We start from the raw sequence: 16,407 nt of genomic DNA on the forward strand, positions 1-16,407 counted from the left end.
GAAAAGCATACTGGGTCCGGGTCAACACCTTCCTTTTACTGGCAGGGAGAATGAGGTACCATGCCGTGTGACTTGCTCTGGCCACGGCTGACAGATCGAGACCTCCTTTGTCCTGAACCCTGGCCTAGCCTTCTCCACTCCAGCACCAAGTCCCCCACTGAACCCCGGTCAGAGGCCTTTTGCCCACATGGCAAGGCACGACATGCTGCGCACTTCATCGATGCCAGCCAGCACTCTGCCTGGCTCAAGTAGCCATTGCAAAGGCAGGCCACGGCTGCACGGAGCCCCTGGAGAACCAGCGCATCAGGGAGTGCTGCCCAGAGAACATTTCAACTAAGGTATTAGTCCACCGAGGCAGAGGTCAAACCTAGCTCGAGCAACTGTTTCAAGCTTCACAGGTACAGCAAACAAGTCACATTAAACTAACCCATCTTTGTTCTCTAAATAGAAGGCAAAGATGGACTTTTTGATTCTTACCTCCGAAAGTAATTCACCAGGACAAGATCACTAAGAGGGCACTTGAATGTCATACTCTTCTGTAGTGAGTCGGTTCTCATAAGGACATCTCTGCACTCAAAATGCATCTCCGTTCCCAGGGGGCAGGACTTACCAGGGAAAAAGGACTTGTCTAACCTGAACGTACCTTCTCAGGCCAGCTCAATAAGGACAAGTCCATTCCTGCTGGCTTGCGCTCCTCTGCTTCTATGAAGTGAGGCCCTAATGCCTGGGAAGCCGTACAACCCTCTGCCTACACTCCAGAGCTCAGCCTGGGCTGTTTTTTGTTTCCTATGAGCCAGTCCTCACAATGCCCCAGGTCTACAACTTGCCTGGCCATAAAGGTGTCAAGTGTGTTAATGTGTTGTTTTATACATCCTATTACTAATAATTCAACCACAGGGCCTTCATAGTCTAGGAGCAGGGGTAGTCAACTTTTTACACCTACCGCCCACTTTTGTATCTCTGTTAGTAGTAAAATTTTCTAGCCACCCGCCAGTTCCACAGTAATGGTGATTTATAAAGTAGGGAAGTAACTTTACTTTATAAAATTTATAAAGCAGAGTTACAGCAAGTTAAAGCATATAATAATAATTACTTACCAAGTACTTTATGTTGGATTTCACTAAGCGTGGCAGAATAAATCTTTATAAAACAACTTACTATAGTTAAATCTATCTTTTATTTATACTTTGGTTGCTCCACTACCACCCACCATGAAAGCTGAAACACTCACTAGTGGGCGGTAGGGACCAGGTTGACTACCATTGGTCTAGAGTATCACTACAGAAAGAGTAAGCCTGAACACATGTATATTCTTTACTAGCCTTTCTGCTGCTAATCATGTAACGGGCTCCTTTTTATGCTCCAGAAGACCTGCTTCCCATTATGAATTACTCCACCTTCACAATTATAAGGACGTACAAGTACTGAACTACTGAAGCGTGCCTATCAGCCTTGTGAAAAAACAAGAACACTACTGAAAAGGTTGAATTGCTATAAAACTAATTCTAAGCATCATAAACGTCATGACATAAGAATTTGACCAGAAGCTTATTTTGATCAGTCAACTTACCTTATTTATTCTTGTCAATTATTTGACTTTTGGGAAACAGCACTAATGGGTACAAGGTGCTCTTTTATAACACTCTGAAGCAGCTATCATCCCTACTGTTACAGATGAGAAAGCCAGCATCAGAGCATGATTTGCTCAAGGCCACCCAGCTAACAAGAGCTGAACCAGTTTATCTAACTCCAAAGTCTCCGTTTCACTGGAGCATGTGGACTTTGTCAACTGTCCTTCATTCCTCCTAAAATTGTGAGGCTCAACAGGAGAAAGTAAACGTCAAACCTTACTCTATTACTTTGGTTCTGAAACTTGAGTGTGCATCAGATCACCTGCTTAACTCGTTAAAATCCAGGTGGCTAAGCCCTCGTCCCCGAGTTTGAGCCAGTAGATCTGGGTGAGGCTCTAGAGTCTGCATTTCCAGCAAGTTCTCAAACAATGCTCATGCTGATCAGGAAGCCACACTTTAAAAACCACTGCTCCACTTGGATCCTCTTGTTTCTTTTATTGTTGTTTCTTTTGTGTGTTTTTAGATTTTTAAAAAATTTATTTATTTTTATAGAGAGAGAAGAGAGAGTGGAGGGGGCAGGAGCAGGAAGCATCAACTCCCATATGTGCCTTGACCAGGCAAGCCCCAGGTTTTGAACCAGAGACCTCCGCATTCCCAGGTCGAAGCTTTATCCACTGCACCACCACAGGTCAGGTGGGATCCTATCACTGCCATCAGCAGTTTAAAGTCTCCTCATATAATCTAAAGTTAGTGACCTCCAAAGATTAGATCCTCAGCATTCCACTAAACTATGCTGGTGCCTTCCTCTAACCTTCGAAAGCCCTGCCTTAACCATTCTAGGGGATATTAGCATGAAAACAACCTCTCACTTTGTGTTCCTGTTAGTCACCAATCCTAAGAGATGACATCAGAATCAAGTAATGGCTTGTTAAACGTGGAAGTAGGAGAAAGGATGAGGGTTCTGACAAGACCCATAGTCAAACAGCTGCAGAGGCCGTTAACTTTCTCAGCTATTTAGGTAAATGCTCACTGAAAGGTAGAAGATATTTATTTAAATTAAGAGTGGGATAAGCATCAAGCTTTAATAAACACATTTTGAAAAACAGTGTCCTGATCCTTTTCTTTTTAATCCTATAAACTTAAATAGCTCAACCAATGGAGTACCCTAATCAAATGAGGCAAAACACAGATCTTAGTCCTTTACAATACTAACGTCCGGATAAATCAGTTTCTCCAAAGATAATTTATGGGCCACCTGTATTAATCAGAATCATTTGGGGTTGTTAAAGATATATTTAAAACACAGAATTCTAAGTACACTTTACTACAGAATCAACTTGCAGTCACAGGTCTAAGAATATGTATTTTTACCCAACACTCCCAAACTCTTACACAGAGAACAATGAAAATTTAGTGGAAAGCGCTCAGTGTTTCTCACTTGCTCTTCAATCAGCTGGTGAGCTAAGAAAGGGGTTCTCATTTCACATCTGTTGAATGCATCTGCACTGACCATATAAGACGAGATAGTGCTTTTGCCCACTTCCTAGTAAAGTAAGCAAACATGTAACTTTCTCCAGACTAGAATAAAAAATTGCAACAGGACAAAGGCTCAGTGAAAGCCAGAGAAAAGTGGTCACTTCTGGTTTGAGGTTAAGTGGTGACAGCAGACAGACTTCAATGAAAGGAAACAGTATCTATGAATATGCCTTCAATACTAAAACAGGCTCTGAGATGTTTCTAACCTCCAAGGAACTCACAATACTTAACTGTCTTCCTAAAAATAGGTAGTAAAATGGAGAAGCACTGGGTATACTTCTTTAAACCCAAGAGGCATTCCAGGGTAAAACGAAATACTTGAACAGAAGAGGATCGTACAGATGTGGGAGAAGGCACATTGCATTTTATTTTCAGGAACTAGTGTTGCTAGGGAAGGCCTTTTTAAAAAATCACGTTTTCAAGAAAAGTACTTAGCAAAATATTTTCACTTTTGTACAATAGCAGGTACTGGCATGCACATTCACATATGTGCAATCAGCATGGATTCTGCTCGATACTCTTCTATGCTTACTTATGCAAACACTTTTACTACGTTTTCAGTCAACTGTGGTTACAGTTCATCATACTATATTATAACTTTAAAACTATTTCCCTAAACATGTGAGTTCAACACACACCATCAGACATCTAAATTCTAGAGGTTAGCCCAGTCCTAAAGGAGTTTTATAGCATTGTCAGGTCTTTAATAAGGAGAAACATTTTAACTTGTTTGCCCAACTAGAATCCTGTTTCCTCAGAGAAAAACAAGCATACATCTGCTAACAGAAACGTTTCCCAAAATTCTGTGAATCGGATGGTGCTAACATCTACAAAGGATTATAAAACTCTGCTGACATGCCTATTTTTATATCACACTGCCTTCAGGGGAGGAAGAAGGTGATTTGATTTTTAAGGGGGGGGTAATAACTATCATCAAACTACAGTATCACCAGCAGAACCTCCACCGAGCCCCACCCCATCTGCCAGGACTTGTGTGCTGCGAACGGAGCTAACTGGGAGGCTTCTCAGAGTCGGGGCATTCTCTGGCCTTGGAGAGCTTTTCGTTTGGAAATGAAACAAGCCAGCAGTTACAAAGACTAGTCAATTAGTGCTCATCCTCTCCCTTTGTTTCCTTTCAGGTTAACCGGAACCATGAAAAATTAAGAAACACATCCTGAGCTATGATCAAGTGCTGGAGAGGCTCCTTTCTTTATTTCTGATGTTAAAGTAGCAAGAACTACTGACATTGTATCCATTCCTCGGGAAACACACTGAGTGTAAGAATAAGGCACAGGAAATCTAACATTTAGTCTCAATCACTTTTCTAGTATTGAAATCACTGTCATACTACCACTGTGTAGTATGACCCTTCCTTTGAGTTTAACATCTGTAGGGTAGTGCCCATATCAAGACAATGCAAGATTAAGAAGGAGCAGTCAATATTCAAACAGTTTCATAAAATTAGTTTTCCAGAAGTTTAAGTACTTAAATCTGATCCCTAAGATGTCAGTTCTTTACAAAGGTGGTACAGTGTTTCAGTCTTTATTACAATTCTAGTCACTCTGACAAACCTATCTGTCTAGGGTAGCCTGAAAATTACTATGCCAAAATTCATGCAATATAGGTGTTTAATACAAAAAAAGATACTGAGAAATACATTTACAGAACTTTAAACTATTCTTCTATTACAAGGAAAAGATTTAATGAGCTTACAGATATCCTATCAAAAATATTTGTTTTCACCCTTTTTAAATTTTTATTACTTTAAATTTACTGTGTTAACATGGATTCAAGTGTCCCCAATATAACACCCCACCCCCCCATTACACCCCTTTTGCCCTTCCCCCAACTCCCTCCTCCCAGAACATCTTTGGAAATGTAAGAACCTTGGTTTCCAATTTTTTTAAGAAAAAAATCAAATACCTCCCAGTACTGGGAATAAATGGGAACATCACTCCCTTCCACTAACAGTGAAGCATTAACTACTAGAAAGTACCTTCCACCCCCAGTCACCCTGGTCTGACAGGAGCCTTTGTACTGAGGCCCAATGAAAAATATGGAAATCTCAACGGAGAAGGTGACTGTACAGCCCCACAACATACCAGGTTCCCAGTGTTTGTTCTGAGAGCCAGATGGGTTCCGCTTGTTTATCCATGTCTAGTCATTGCTGGTGTTTACTTTCTGAATGTTTGAATTAATGAACATGGCAACTTAAATTTTCCGTTTGCAATGAAGTGAAAGTCTTAGCTTCCTAAGCTATAAATATTGCACCATCCCAAACGCAAACGAGGGAAAGTTATTCACTGCCAATGATTCTTACACTGTATTTGACTTATGAGTAGAAAGTGGTCTGTTTGTACAGGGCAACAAACTCAAGGCAACTCTGTACCCTCCTGAGCCAGCCTGTCTCAGACCCATAGCAACAGTATCATATTCAAGGCTCTCTGGTGACCCTACCCCTTAAGGAAAATCTCACAATACCCAGATTTCAAGAAATTAAAGTTCTCTTTGTACAAAAGACTACTGAAACAATCTCCAATCAAGGTGTCTGGGTTTTAGTAAGGATGTGAAAGGAACTAAAAATTTTGTTCTAAGCGTTACCTTTCCTAAAGTGGTCCTCACATGCTCTTTAATCCTCAATCGTGTGAGGTTAAGTATCAGACCCAGTTCACAGCAGGGCGAAGAACTAAGGCCCTTAGGTTAGCTTCCCCTTGACTCAGAGTCTGTCCTTTCCACTATATTGTGGTTGGCTATTTGCAGCAGGGGGGGAGACAGACATCCCACCCCACTCCCCCCAAAACTATTCACATTCTGAATCAGAGAAAAGTGATATTAAGATGTTTATCTTAGCCTGGCCTGTGGTGGCGCAGTGGATAAACCTTCAGCCTGGAATGCCAAGGTTGCTGGTTTGAAACCCTGGGCTTCCCTGGTCAAGGCACATACCGCAAGCAAGAAATGAACAACTAGCCTGAAACAACTATGAGTTGTTACTTCCCATTCCATGCTCCCCTTTCTCTCCTGTCTCTGTAAAATCAATAAAGTATTTAAAAAAAAAAAAAAAAAAAGATGTTTATCTTAATGTATTTTGAAGGCATCATCTTTGAAGCCTTTAAAATTAAACCCTATTCTGTAGTTTCTATCCTACAAACTTAATTTCTCTGGTCTACTTTAATTGAGAACTAATTTTGAAGTCTGCTCCCGTTTCGATGCTTCTCTGATAATCCCTTTGATGACCGATATTAAGATCTCTGCTATGATCCACTTGTCTTAATCTAACGGACATCAGTGAACATAGCCCTAACTGACTTGAGTCTACTTTAAGTAGCACTTCCAAAAAAATAACTTTAAGGCAATTCAATAATCAACATTAGCCATTACTGAAATTTCTGCTGACCAAATTTTTTCATGGAATTGCCCAAATACTGACACTCATGCACAACTGTTAACATGGAGTTTACTAGTTAAATTCTATTATCTACCTAAGCTTTATTATAGTATTTAAGGGGTTCTTGTTCCCAAGAATTAGTATTTCACAGGAAATTAAGTTGGTTACTTTAAGCAACCATCTAAATAAATAAAAAATTAACATAGCTCAAGTGCTTTGAGTCTTCTGTTTAAAAATGTTTTGGGGAGACCCTGGCCGGTTAACTCAGTCAGTGTGTCCAAAGTTGTGGGTTCAATCCCTGACAGAGCACGTATGGAAAGCAACCAATGAGTGCACAACTAAGTAGAACAGCAAAGGAATGCTTCTCTCTCCCTCTCCCTCCCTCTCTTCCTCTCTCTGTCTCTCTAAAATCAATCAATTTTTAAAAATGTTTTGGGGAGAATACAGTAGCCTTTGAAAACACATGCTGATACAAGACACATCAAGTTTTGTGGCTTAAAACAAAAAATATCACAATAATGAACTTGACATTTCATGTATTAAATAAAAAAGGTAAAGGTCTAGATGTCTTTTATAGCAAATCCACAGTTTCTATTCAAAGGCTAAGAAATGAGCCACAACAACATACTTCTGTCATTTCAAAGCTCATCTTCTCTATGGCTGGGCGAACTTCTTCTAGCAATGACCACCCTTCCTTAGACCTGTTCTTAGAAAAGTAGGAACTTAATACACATTTGGCTCCTACTTAGCCCAAACCTAGATATACTCACCCCTTACTCTGCAGTGATTGCTTGATAGTCGGAAGAGATCAGGGTAGGCTATGGAGTTCAGTTAGGTTAAGACTCAGCCTACTCTCTTTATATGCTACTGTTCACCATGTAAATGTCAGAATGACTGAAAACATTAACAGGGATATGAGTGAAGGAAGGGGCCACCAACACCCCTACTTTAAACCTAACATTCAAAATAAAGATCATTTCAGAGTAGAAGATGTCTGAGCACAGTTTAAGTTTTAAAATGTGAGCAGAGGAGCATGTTCATATACTCATTTAATTTTCAAGTTTGTGAAAAACAGAAATATCATACTTTTTCATACATGACAAAACAAGGTACAGTGGCTAGGGCAAGTTTCATCGTAAGAAAAGGGACTTATCTAGATCTTTCCAATTTCCACTCCAATTTTCTATTTTACCACAGCTGCTCAGGAGTATAGTATCTCCTCATCACCTCCCTCTTCATCACTTATACCCTTCAATATCAATTGGTTCCAGCCTCAACACCAAAGCATCTTTTGAAGACCCAACACTCCAGGTGCGGGGGTCTAAGCGTCCTCTGCCAGCAGATAATGAAGGGCAGGCTGGGACATCTCTACCGGAAGCTTACAAAGTACACAGCCTGAGCGGGATTCTGCAATCTGTGAGGCAGTACACCACCAAAAAGGAGATGAGAAGGCCTAAAAAGAAAACAAGAAATCTTTTCTTGGTCTCTGGTTCTCCTACAAACCTATGCAATCTGTACTATTTGCATTAAATTCAGCTTTAATAAATACAAAAACATGGTGCTTACTAAGCTCTCAAAATTAGTTCCCTTCCCCTCACTTCTCCATCTGTCCCTGTGCAAGAGCTCAGAGAGCTAACTGCAAAGAAATAAAGGGGTTATAGGAATTGGGTAAGGTAAGGGGTCTTAGCCAATAAAATCCCCTAATCCACAGATCCTGAAACCTACAAACTAAGTCTTCTGCCGAACCAGTCTTTTGCCTATAAAGTTTTATATACCTGGGCATTCATATATACTAGGAAGATTAAAATTTAGACTCTTTTAAACAGCAAAAGGGTACATTTCTAGTGTATTCTGGTGGGTGAAGACTAATCGTCAACTTGAAATATTTATTTATTTACGTACGTATGTATATATGTATGTAAACTCCAAATGGCCATGGACACCCCCCTCAAGAAATCTCCCAAGCCTCTATCTCTGGTAGGCTGTGCTAAAAAAAAAATACAAGGGATATTGGGTCCAAGGATTGTATGCTTTGTTTTTGTTCTTAAAATGCATACAGGAAAACGTCAGAATATTCAGGAATCTATTAAACTTGTTCTCAACAACAAAGACAAGAGGTAAGCCCCCAATATCACTGATGCTTTAACACCCTTTGTTGGGGCTTATCTAGGTTTCTCAGAAATGCTAATGAACTGAGTTCTTTGGTTCCTAAAATCTAGAGACACAAGGTTAGTTAATCTCAAAAGCTCAGAGAGAAATGAACCTCCTGGTAGATGTACCTTACCCCAATCTAATGAGGAGGGCAGAAGGGAGATGTAAATAAAAATGTTATACCTTTCATAAAAATTTTCAAGAATAGTACATAAAGTAAAGGTGGCATGGACATAACTGAACGGATCTAAAAACTTAAGACAACAAATTAAAAATAAATACCTACCAAAAAGAAATTTAAAACTTAAATTGACTAGTTCCTTTGGAGTTTCTTTCTCTACTAAAACATAGAGACATAAACGACAGATAAAGTCACTTAATACAACCGTGGACAGTGGCTCAATGGATAAAGCGTTGTCCTGGTGCACCGAGGTCACAGGTTCAATCCCCAGTCAGGGCACATACAAGAAATAATCAGTGAGTACAGAGTACACAACTAGATGGAACAACTAAGTAGAACAGTGAGTTGATGCTTCTCTCTCAAATCAATGGGAAAAAAAAGACAGTACAGATTTTGATAATGGGTAGTCTAGCTTGATGACATTACAACCTATAAATCATAGAGATAAACTAGAGATAATAAGCAAATTCACTTCTCTCCAAGTTTCAAAACAATTTAGACTCTTTCCTGAACATACAGAATAAAAATCACATTAAATATTTATTTACTATTAAATGATTTCAGCAAACTATTAGTCATCTCCTATATAACACTACCAAAAATACCATTAATATCTAACAGCTATTCCACTATAAACTATAAAGCTTTCCCCCTCTAACGTATTTGAGGGTGCCACACTCCCTCCACCCCCCAAGCTTATCCCCCTCCACAGTTCCCAAGCCCTGTGCTATCAACACAGGGCACGATGCACACACCTACACAGGCAGGCTGTGGGGGAAGGGCAGGGGTTGACAAAATGCTAATTATTCCATGTCATTTGCCTCTATTTTAGATTTCCTATTTCAGCCACTGGCCTGAAGCCATGGGGACAGAAAGCGGCTTTTTAAACTTCAGATTTACTAGGCACAGAAATAAGAGAGAAAAGACTGTTCCAACTATTACTGCTCAAAATTTAAACACAATTAAAAGCTTCCTCTAAACACAATACCTCATTCACTTCTTAAGGGCCTGTTAGAACTTCTCTCATTCTAAACTTTTTACCTTAAGAAGCCGAATACTGAACTGTCTGCCCAATGCGTTTATTATAAAAAGTTAATGGTCTCAAAATTATTAAGGGGCAGTCAGATAATCTAAACCACAGGACACAGAAAAGTCACTCAACTCACTCTCTTCTACTTCCAAATGCAATGAATTGATTATATTTAACTTTGAAGAGGGTTTTTAACTCAGGGTCCCGCAAATACTCACTTCAATCTTTTCCAGAGCCTCACTCAAATGTAAATAATTACAACTGCATCCACTTTCCCAGTGAACCTAAAGTTTTAGTGGTGCTCAGCAGTTTCATATGGAAAGGATGAAATTCCTCACAAAACACAACTGTGGGTTGAGGAATACCAGTTTTATTTTGCACTGAAAGTCAGGCAGAAGTTGTTACAGACCTGTAACTTACGCACCCATTTCACAGCCAACTAACTTGAAATAACAGTTTCAGTATAATCTGAAGGCTCCTAACATGAAATAACACCTAGAAAGCACAACAGAATCACTTCCCACACCCCTAGCAGTGGAGGATAAGTGTTAGCATAATTAATAAACAGCACAAAACTTTCTCTAACATTTACAGACTCAAAAGGCAGACATTTTTTGCATGCACACACATACCCCTCCCCCATACCAAAAACAAAAAAAATAAAAGCCAACAGCTTAATTTTGGAATCTAAGTTTGAAGACATGTTAAGAATCCCTGGCATGGTATAATGTATAAATGGATGCTAATTCACTAAGACCCAGAACAAATGAACAAATCCCTTTTTTCAAACTCTCAACAATTCCTCATTTTTATGCTGACGTTAAAAAAAAAGTCAGACTCAATACTTTTCTTGCTATTATTGGTTAAAATGAGAATTTATTTTACTTACCAAAGAAAAGTATGAGTTGGTGACACTGTTTATCTAGTGCCCACCTTTCAAACCAAGAGGTGTTTCAGATTCCTTTAGTTACTCTTAGATTTTCTTGTTTTAGCAGGAACATCGGAATCTAAAATTTGTGGGTTTTTTGTTTTTTTTATAGGGACAGAGAAAGAGTCAGAGAGAGGGATAGATAGGGACAGACAGAGAGGAACGGAGAGAGATGAGAAGCATCAATCATCAGTTTTTTGTTGCGACACCTTAGTTGCTCACCGATTGCCCTCACATTTGCCTTGACCGCGGGCCTTCAGCCAACTGAGTAACCCCTTGCTCAAGCCAGATGAGCCCGCGCTCAAGCCAGCAACCTCGGGGTCCCGAACCTGAGTCCTCAATATCACAGTCCGACGCTCCATCCACTGCGCCACCGCCTGGTCAGGCTAAAATTTGTGAGTTTTGATATGCTAGTAATAAAAAAAGCACATGCTAACAGGCAATTTTGTTTTATACCTAAGTGTGATATAAAGATTCTACAGCAGCTTGCTAATTCTGAAAAGGCGCCCCAAGGAATCTGGCTGGCTACAGTGCTAGGAAAGACAACACTGGAGCCCAATGCTTAAGTGTTTGGATTGAACAGGAAGATGTCCCAGATTTCATTTGAAGGTGCCCTCACTTCGCAGTTTTTAAAATGTGATGGGACTTTTCAGAAAGCATTCCCACTGCCCACCCCAAACCCATACCCAACAGCACAAAAGTACAACTATCTGTTAGCATCAGAAACAATTTATATTTTATGCCCCTCCAATCCAATTTGAATCCATTAAGTTAACCAGAGTCAACAAAAGATGATGTCAAACTACAAGCCCGTATATAACATTTCTCAGAATAATCACTGATAGAGTTAAGCATTAGCCTTTGCTCATTCTGGGGATGCCACAACTCCAAAATAGACAAATACATACTTCAAGTCGTTGAAACAGCAAAGGATCACTACCCCCCAACCTGATGTTACCATTATCAACTCTACAGATAGCTTGGCAGTCTGCTTAGTACTGTAACGATGACTCAGCCCCATCACAGTCAGTACTACCAAACACTTAGAAAGGAAGTCTTTTCACTGAGGTAAGAGACAACAGTTTCTGCTCCTGAAAGCCCAGCTCATGGTCAATATTTTAAATATATATATACTTCACAGATAACAGATTATCCCAGCAGTTGAGTATGGGCCAGAATATCCTAAACTCTCTAAGAACAGCCAACAGTTTTAACTATTGTAAAGAATAAGCTCCAAAGGGCAAATACATTTTAGATCTTAGGGGATGAGGATAGGCAAAATGAGTGCTGTTTGTTTTAATACATGAACTTGCACAGTTAATCTGTTAGGTGGGTTAAGTTAAATCTATTTCAAGCATAAGTAAACCCTTCATACAAAGTTCAATAACATGTCTGAGCAAAATTAAACACTGATTTTTATTTTTTTAAGAACTGTCTTTTATAGTGACATAAATCAATCACTAATTACCAGTGTGTTACTTAACAGAGCAAGCACAGTTACTAACTGACATCTTTCTTATACACATTGTGCACAAATAAAATCACTCCAGTGTCAGACCCTTAGGATGCTGAGGAGGCAGTTAAAAGTGCTTTTTCTCTGGAAACAAACTATCAAATTCTTCCCTCTTGCCTTTTTCAGCTCTGTAGAAGAGATGTGCAGCTTCTAATAGAATCATACCAGAATCCCATATACAGCAGCACAGTAGCTAAGCCTGTAAGCTTCGGAGTGCCCCCAACTCTCTGCCCTTGGGCAAGCTAGTAAATAAACCTAAGTTTCGATTTCCTCATTTGTAAAATGAAGATGACATTGCCTAACTCATAAGGGTCTTTCTGAGGATTAAATTAGATACTCCATGGAAAGAGCTGCAATTCGTTCTTGTCAGACATAATGTACTCAATAAATATTAGCAATCATTGTTATTACATGTGAACAAACACATTTGAAAAGTCAATATAACCCCAGTTCACTTCAACCTCTACAAAAAACAGCACTCAAGATCAATAACCTACCCAGCCCACAATCATTCATATATTCAGTATTTCCTTCATATAATTTCAGTAAGAACCATGGAGGTTAACTTTCTGAGATGGGACTAAACTCTGTTTCATCACAAAATATATTACCTACTCAGCAGGTATGAAATTCAAAAGAACACTTTTTCTGTATTAAGATCTAGCTTCCTCCAAGAGGGGTTAAAAGGACTTCTTACATCTTCACCTGTCATATCCTTTCTTAGCTCCCACATCCCCAAAAAACATATTTATACATGTATACTCTTTGCAGTGTTCTAAACTGCAGGGGCCTCATCGCCCTTTTAAAACCCTGACAGGTTGGCTAAACACAGCAAAGCCAATTCTCCAGCCCCTGACACACAGCATCTATCTACTCCTGCACAGCACCCTGCTCAAAAGTCACCTCCTGAGAAACTCCTCCCTCCCACAAAAGTCCCCTAAAGCATTTTGGGTATACCTAAGCCCCAGCACCTGCCTTATAATTAACGAATTATGTATCCCCCAACAGAGTGGATTGAGGGCAAGAGCAGCATTGTGGCCAAGGGTCAGCTCTAGCACTAACCACAGTGCCTGGCACATATTAGGTGCTCAAGAAATGCTACACTTTAACGTAACCAGATTATCTCCTGGCAGAGTACCATCTCTCTTGCTGGATGCCCCACTTCAAACATCTGAACATAAGGCTGCTCTCCGTAGAGCAGGCTAACATGATGGACTGCTGATTACAACATCAGAAAACCTACTCATCAGCTTCTCTCATTGGAGAGGTTCCCGGAACCCAAACTCAACTGAGCAGGATTATGTACCAACAGAATCAGTGGGATTTCCCAGCAACCACAGAGGGAACCTTCTCCTTCACCGGGATTGTTGAAAAGCCCAAAGAGTGAGTCTTTTATTGGGGGGGAGGGGGGATCCTCACTGGGTAACCAAAGCGGAAATATTCAAAGAACAAATGACTTGATTTGGCTGAACCAGGCTCAAACACATAAAGATCTGGGAAAAGCAACTATCTCTTGATTCCTGAAAAACAGTGGCTTTGGAAAAAGAATGAACAGGAAGCAGGGGTAGGTGCTGGCTACTCTTTGTTTCAATAAAATCCTTTTTCTCTTCTCCACAGTCTAAAAGAAAAAAGCCAGTACAGCAGGACCATGATGAGATAGATGCTCAACACCTTTCCCTCTGACAAGTACACAAAACCGCATTTCCAAAACAGCACTGCCTTGGGGACCTCCGCCACATTGAAAAGTTCTTGTTAATAACACTTTAATTAAAAAAAAAAAATCAATATGCCCAAGTCCAACATTTACATTGGATGGCCCACAGAGAACTCACAAACTTTCTGAAGGGAGGTACTACTACCACCTTTGCAAACAACAACTTGGGAAAAACAATCTAAAAATATAAACAACTCCACAAAGGATGGCTTTAGTTTTAGAGCCATAATTCCTATCCTAAACATCTTATTGGAAAAAAAAGATTTTTTTTTTAAATCAACAGTTGCCAAAAGGTAGCTTTCATTCTGAAAGCAGAAAAGGAAACAAGAGGCAGAAAGGGAATAACCTCCCAAAATAAAGTTCCCTTTGGAAAAAATAGCGACCAGTTCTGTGTCCCACCCTTCCCTCTCCGGTGAGGGCTGTGATTTATAGGGCTTCGCTCTGCAGAAAGCTCCTTCAGGGCAGCTCAAGGAAGGAGCCGAGGGAGGGAGAGAAAGACACAAGCAGAGAAAGGAGAGGAGAGGAGAAAAAGAAAATGGCGCAGAGACTAAGTCCCGACTGTCGACAAGGCGACTTTCCCGGGAGAAATCCGGGCCCGGAGAGGCTGCCCGAGGCCCGGCGGCAGGCGACACGGGGTCTCCGTTGCCCCCTCTCGGGAAGGCCGCGAGCTGGGGGGGCTGGGATCCCCGGAAAGGGGGTCTAGAGGTGGCCCGATGGGAACAATGGGGCCGGTGAGCGAGGAACCGGGACTTAGTCTCTGGGACGCCATGTCTGTCCTCTGCCCGGCTCCGGCCGGGCGCCGGGTAGGCGGCCGGCGACCGGGGGGCCCGGGGTCGGGGCGGGGGGCACACTCACCATTCAATCGGAAATCCGCTTCGATCTGGAGAGGAAAAAAAAAGAGAGAATATGAAACAACAGGCACATGCACCCCGCGGGCGGCGAGCGCGTGTGGCCGGGGGCCTAGCCCACCCAGCGCCCCCGGGGATGGAGGCCCCGGGGACAGCCCGAGGAAGCAGCCATCCTCCCAAACTATAACTTCGGGGCTTTTCGCCCGGGGCCTGGCGACCCGATTTCCTCTGGCCGGCCGTCCCTGGCCGGGGGCTCCGGCCTGTCAAAGCGGCAAGGTCGGGGTCGGGGTCGCGGGGGCCAAGGCGGGGCCGGGACGTCGGGCTGTACCTGGGAATCGTTGTGCAGGTGGTCCCCACTCATCTCGGCCGGAGCGGCGGGTGGCAAGGGGCGCCGAGCAGACGCAGACGGTCGGCACCGGCCTGCGAGGGCGGACGGGGGCTCTCGGACGCTCCCGGAGGCGCTGGTCGGCGGCGGCGCGGGCAGCGGCGGGTCTGACACTCCCGGAACCGCTGAGGCGGCGACAGCGGCGGCGACGCTTACAGACTGCCGGGCAGGCGTCGAGAGCAGACCCCAGCAGTTGTGTAACAGCCTAAGTTCGCATTTCGACTCACTGCGCGTGCGCGGCCGCTTTTAAACGGAACGTCGGCGACGTCAGAGACTCGCGGAAAGAGGCCGAGGGTTGCGGGGACCGCCCCCTCGCGCCTCCAAAGGAGGACCTGGTTTGGCATCGCAAGCCCCTCCCCTAACCCACGCGCGACGCTCTGATTTGCATAAGGAGCCGACTCCTCCCACGGCCGCCCACCCAGAGCAACCTACCCTTCCTCTCTCAGCGCCTTTTCTCGGAACCCTGGTCCCCTCTGCTAGGCTGTGCGCAGGCGCAGCCCGGACACCGCCTCCGGACCCGGGATAGCAGCGTGGCCACGTGGTGGGCCTTTAAAGGCGGCGGCGGGACCGCGCCAGGCCCCGGCGGAGCTGGTGTACAGCTTCTGCATCTTCCCTTAACTGCCGATATATTGGTGGCAGGAGCCCCAGAGCTCCCACCAGCGCTTCCTCGCTCACTAACCAGACCCCGAGGCTGCTTGGTGGGAGAAGCCCCCGCCCCAGCCTTTGTCCAGGCTTTCCAACCTCTGTATTATTTCATGCCCACTTCTTGAAATTTGATTTTACAACCAACCGAACATCTCGTTCAGCTCCAGTTCTCAGCCAGATACATGTAGCCCTGGGTCACAAGAGACCTAGTTTCATTCGTTCCTTGCGCATCACTGTGAGCCAGGACTGTACCGACAAAGGGGGTGGCACTAAGGGTTAGAGGAGGGGGACAAGATCTCAGGGTAAACACGGGGCTCTGATCACCGCTGGATCATTAGCACGCTAATGAGAGGCAGAGAGCAGCAAACTGCCATTTATGAAACATCTAGTATGTACTCAGCTCTGACTCTACCCACTAGTTCTGTGAAGTCGCCTATTTTACTGAAGTTAAACTATATATGTCAGAGATAAGTGACCTACAATCACCTACCTGACATCTACATCTGGATACCTCGCAAGC

General features: G+C 42.7%; 1 protein-coding gene across 1 annotated transcript in view; it reads right to left on the reverse strand.

Moving 5' to 3' along the window:
- The window catches only part of TOP1 (DNA topoisomerase I), an 83,443-nt gene extending 67,736 nt beyond the window's left edge, over positions 1–15,707 (reverse strand). Inside the window, exons 1-3 of the mRNA XM_066234928.1 lie at positions 15,675–15,707; positions 15,186–15,485; positions 14,865–14,889 (exon numbers count right to left, since the gene is read on the reverse strand). Of these exons, the coding sequence (XP_066091025.1) occupies positions 14,865–14,889; positions 15,186–15,218 (58 nt within the window). The 5' untranslated portion in view covers positions 15,219–15,485; positions 15,675–15,707. The remainder of the gene's footprint in view (positions 1–14,864; positions 14,890–15,185; positions 15,486–15,674) is intronic.
- Between the last annotated feature and the right edge of the window lie 700 nt (positions 15,708–16,407).

Source organism: Saccopteryx bilineata, chromosome 6 (genome assembly GCF_036850765.1).
Source record: "Saccopteryx bilineata isolate mSacBil1 chromosome 6, mSacBil1_pri_phased_curated, whole genome shotgun sequence".
NCBI classification, from domain to species: domain Eukaryota; kingdom Metazoa; phylum Chordata; class Mammalia; order Chiroptera; family Emballonuridae; genus Saccopteryx; species Saccopteryx bilineata.